At 44.2% G+C, this 4752-nt stretch overlaps 1 protein-coding gene across 1 annotated transcript; it reads right to left on the reverse strand.

Annotated features, from left to right (window-relative positions):
* Positions 1-795: 795 nt before the first annotated feature.
* LOC102824433 (olfactory receptor 13A1-like) lies at positions 796-1728 on the reverse strand. The gene has a single exon (XM_006875364.1). It carries the CDS (start codon positions 1720-1722, stop codon positions 796-798), a length of 927 nt encoding a protein of 308 aa, XP_006875426.1. The 5' UTR covers positions 1723-1728.
* Between the last annotated feature and the right edge of the window lie 3024 nt (positions 1729-4752).

Below are 4752 nucleotides of genomic sequence, written 5' to 3' on the forward strand. Positions count from 1 at the left end.
TGTGTGTGATCCTACAGCCAGATATACTTATCTATTATGTGAAAGAGAAGCAGCACTCTTTGGAAAATTGCTAATGCCTGTCTTGTGGGAAAGAGAAAATCTAAACGGGTCTTAAACATCGCTCCTCTAAAACTGCATTCTTTTTCTTTCAGGCCTAGACAACAAGTGAAGACCTAGAAAAATGTGAAAGTAGAACTGAAAAGATTAAAAATAATCAAACCTAAGACACCAAGATTTTGATAAAAACTTTTAAATAATTGAAATGGTCTAATAATTTTGTCATCAGTGTTACAATTTGATCATGTTTTATTCTTCAAGAAGTTTGAGGTATTTAAAAGAAGTTAAAATATTTTGTTTGTGAATTACCCAACATTTGGATTTGATTAAATGAGTTTAAGAAATATTTCAATATCAAAGAATAGATAACATAAATTTTTTGATTTATTAGTTGTATTGTTATTAAGTGCCGTAGAGTCACTTCTGACCCATAGTGACCTTGTATACAGTTTCAGAGGAGCAGCTGGTGAGTGTGAACTGCTGATCTTGTGGTTCAAACCGACTTTGACATCCAGTGCATTAGCCAACAGTGTCACACTAGAACTCCATTAGTTGTATAGGCAATGCTTAAAGGCGTAGCAGAACTTTAGCAAGTTTATATGATTAATAAATAGACAAGATCCCACTGTTTTGATACTTTACTGGTGAAGACAATGCACCAGCAGGCCTGAGGGTCCTTCCTGGGGTAAAGGCCACAGTGTTTCCAAAGGTGGGACTGAGTCTTTCATCTTTGCATGGTCATTTAGGGGAACAAGAAAAGAGTTTCTTAAGTGCTACTTTAAACTCCTTGTTTCTCAAGGTGTAGATAAGGGGGTTTAAAGTGGGTGTCACAATAGTGTATAGGACAGCAATGGCCTTGTCCAGAAGTCCACTAGATCCAAGGGCTGGACGGATGTAGCTGTAGAGCACAGTGGAGTAGTACAAGGTGACCACAATGAGGTGAGAGGAGCAGGTGGAGAAGGCACGGCGCTTGCCCTCAGCTGAGCGGATGCGCAGGATGCTGGCAATGATACAGCCATAGGACACCATGGTCAGCAGAAAGTTCAGGCCTGACAAAAACATGTCTGCAGTGATGGTCATGACATTATTGAGGAATGTTGGGCTGCAGGACAGCAGTAGCACAGGTGGGATCTCACAGAAGAAGTGTGCAATGAGGTTGGGGCCACAGAAAGTCAGCCGCAGGACAAGGCCAGTCAGCAAGGAGGCGTTGAATGCTCCTGTGAACCACACAAAGGCTGCCAAGGCCACACAGACCCTGCCACTCATGAGTGAGCTGTAGTGCAGTGGCCGGCAGATGGCCAGGTAGCGGTCATAGGCCATAGCAGTAAAGAGCAGCAGCTCAGAGCTCAAAGACCAGGTGAAGAAGAACATCTGACTCAAGCAGCCGCCAAAGGAGATGGTACTGTCAGCAACTAGGCTCTGCAGCACCTTGGGTAGGATGGATGAGGTGCAGATCATATCCAGCATGGCCAGGTTGACTAGAAAAAAGTACATGGGGGTGTGCAGGTTGGGGCTGCAGTGGATGGCTGCAATAATCAGGCCGTTTCCTGCCAGGGCCACTGTGAACAAAGTAAAAAAGATACAGAAGAGGGCCGCCTGGAGCCACGGGTCCTGAGTGAAGCTCTGCAAGATGAACAGAGTTACTGTGTGGTTCCCCACGACCATGGTGGCAGTCAGGCTGGGGGTCCTCAGGGAGTGTCACTTCCTAGTCAAGAACAAATGGACTGACTTATAACTAAGAAATAAAAATGAACAACTCCATTTAGTGAAAGACCTTTTATAGAAGGGAAAGCAGAGGTTTATAAGTTTCTACCCATGTTCTTGGAGTTCTGTTTATGCTGTGGGTTAGGCATGGGTCTGCAAGGTTGATGGGCTGCAAGGCTGTTCAAACCCAACAGCTGCTCTGTGGGATAAAGATGAAGCTGTCTGCTCTTGTAAACATTTACAAGCTCAGAAAACCTATAGGGGAGCTATGAGTCAAAATCAACCAAGTGGTATGTATTCATGTTCTTGGTTCACTAATTAAAGAAGCAAGCAAAGGACAAAAAATGTACCATGATGAACAAAAACAGAGAATGCTCATGTCCCCAAATGTTTTTAGGTTCTTGATTGTGACCCAGTCACACTGTCTCTAGAACAGAGAGTTCCCCAAGAAGTGGCAGAGAGAGAAACTGTTCAGTGTGTCCAAGTTCCAGAGACACTACAGAACCAGGTCTCCTAGAGGAGGAAAATGAGGTCAACAGGATCAAAAAGCAACAGGACTAGAAAGGGGAGATAGGAGAGGACAGAGGGAAACTGGTGTTGATTTTTAGGGAATAAGCACATGCAACACAGAGAGAAAAACATGTCAATAGCCTGCTGCAGGTGCCGGATATTGTTCAGGTGTGTGTTCTCTATGAACCACACACTTCCTATTTCACAGAGACAGAAGAAAGCCACCAAATGCCATTCTGGATTAAAGTCCAGTTGGCCATGGGCCTCCACCTGTCACCAGGACACTAAGGAAGAAAGGGGTCACCAGAATAGGCAAGTACTGGCCACAGGAAGCTGTGGCTGCAGGAAATTTAGGAAGGACTTCACTCTAAAGTGCTCATATGCAGACAGAATCTTCCAGGACACTGGGCATGCAAACACCTTGAAGACTCAGGGACTTTTTGGAGAGCAGTCAGAGGTCAGATACTTGTCCCCAACCTGTCCTCAATGCCACCCAATAGCCCCAAGGTTTTCAGAAGCTGGCCAGGAGACTCTGGGCAAACAGTGTAGAACCAGAACCCCCCTGAGCAGATGAGCTCCTGATGAAGAGGAAAGGAAGCTGCCCCATTCGACAGCAGTGGAGACAGAACACAGTGCCCGACTTCTTGGGTGCAGGTGCACTCTGGGAATGGAGGAGTGGTTTTACATTGGCCATAAAGGGATGTGGTGGGCCAACCATCCTGACTCAGGTGGACACACTCCTACAGGATGGTTAAGAATCTAGTAATTAAGGTCGATCAGACTCAAACCCTAACCTAGAGAGTGTGTGGAGTGGCTGCTCTTTGCTTCTCTCATCATAAGCTATTTTGTATGATTCCCCAGTACCGTAATCAGGTGGGGATAAATATCACGCTCATAAAGTAAGTTTCTGTTGCTGTGTCTATGAGATGCAGTTGAGTACCAGGATACTGTGAGTGTGGCCACTGTCCTTATAATTTGGGGCACTTGGTACATATTGTGTGAGTTCCAGCAGCCACACTGCCCTCCTAGACTCAGTTCATCACACTGTTGTGAGAAGGGCTTGGGAGTAGACCACCATGCCCTGGAAGGTAAACAGCACTCAGCATCAGTCCCTTCATTCAGCCCAGTGGCGTGACCTCCTTTTAGCTGCTAGTGTTCATACCAGTGCTGTCTACAGCTTGCTATCCCATACTCTTCCCACATTCAAAAACTAAAACAAAACAAAGGTGTAATAAAAAAAGCAAACAAATGCCTCCTAGCATGCATGTGGGACTTGTTAAAGTTTTCTAGTGCTGCCACAACACAGATACCACATGGGGGTGGCTGGAACAAACAGAAATTTATTTTCTCACAGTTTAGAAGTTAGTAGTCCAAATTCAGAGTGTCAGTCAGTGCTAGTTGGAAGATTTCTCTCTCTGTAGGTCAAGAAGAAGGTCCTTTTCTCTTAAGCTTGTTTCTTGGTTCCTTAGAGATCTCCATGTGGCTTGGCATCAATCTTTCCTTACCTTTGCTTCTTTCACTTGTTTGTTTAATCTATTTTATATCTCAAAGGAGAATGATTTAAGATACACTTTATATTATTTCTGTCTCATTAACATAACAAATAAAGCCCATTCCCAAATGGGATTATAATCACAGGCAGAGAATTAAGATTTACAACACCCATTTTGGGGGGCATAATTCAGTCCTTACAAGGAGCTCTGGTAGCATAGTGGTTACGAATCGGGCTGTAAACCTCAAGGTCAGCAGTTCAAAACTACCAGCTGTTCTGTGGGAGAAAGATGAGACTTTCTGCTCCCATAAAGATTTACAGCCTCAGAAACCCTGTACAGGGTTGCTATGAGTCGGAACTGACTCCACAGCACATCACAACAACAACAATTCAGTCCTTATAGGGTGTTGTAGGATAATCATGGGACTGCTAACCACAAGGTCAGTGCTTCAACCCTTCCAGCTACTCCTTGGAAATGCTATCCAAGGTCACTATGATCAGAATCTACTTAATGGTACTTAACAGAAGCAACAACAATTGAGTCCATAACAGTCCTTCAACAGGACTGCTTTTCTGTCTTGTACTGATTCTAGGGGAAAGGACCACAACCAGTGGTCCTGGTAGGGGTCCAAGAAGCACTTTACCTATGGGTAGATCAGCCTGCTGCCATTGACCTACAAGAACTTCAGATCCAGTCCCTCTTACTTCCTGCAGAGGATATTAAATGTCAGTCTGAATATTCTACCAATTGGCTCTTTAGTCACTGTCCCAGCTATGTGCAGATGAGGGCTGGTGGGACCAGCAAACAAAAATGCAGGTCACCCATGTGTATTTGAATCCCAGATTAATACTGAGTACATTTTTAGTATAAGCATACCCCAAACATTGTATGGGAAATATAAGGAGGCGTCTTAAAGTTCATGGAAAATTGTATTATCTTTCAATTCCATTTTTCCACAAAGTTTTTTTAAGCTCCCGTGTACTTTCCC

Source organism: Chrysochloris asiatica, unplaced genomic scaffold, assembly GCF_000296735.1.
Source record: "Chrysochloris asiatica unplaced genomic scaffold, ChrAsi1.0 scaffold00323, whole genome shotgun sequence".
Classification (NCBI taxonomy): Eukaryota; Metazoa; Chordata; class Mammalia; order Afrosoricida; family Chrysochloridae; genus Chrysochloris; species Chrysochloris asiatica.

Bases quoted from the DNA above. Each gene is read 5' to 3' on its own strand.
- LOC102824433 (XM_006875364.1), bottom strand. From the start codon at position 1,722: ATGGTCGTGGGGAACCACACAGTAACTCTGTTCATCTTGCAGAGCTTC.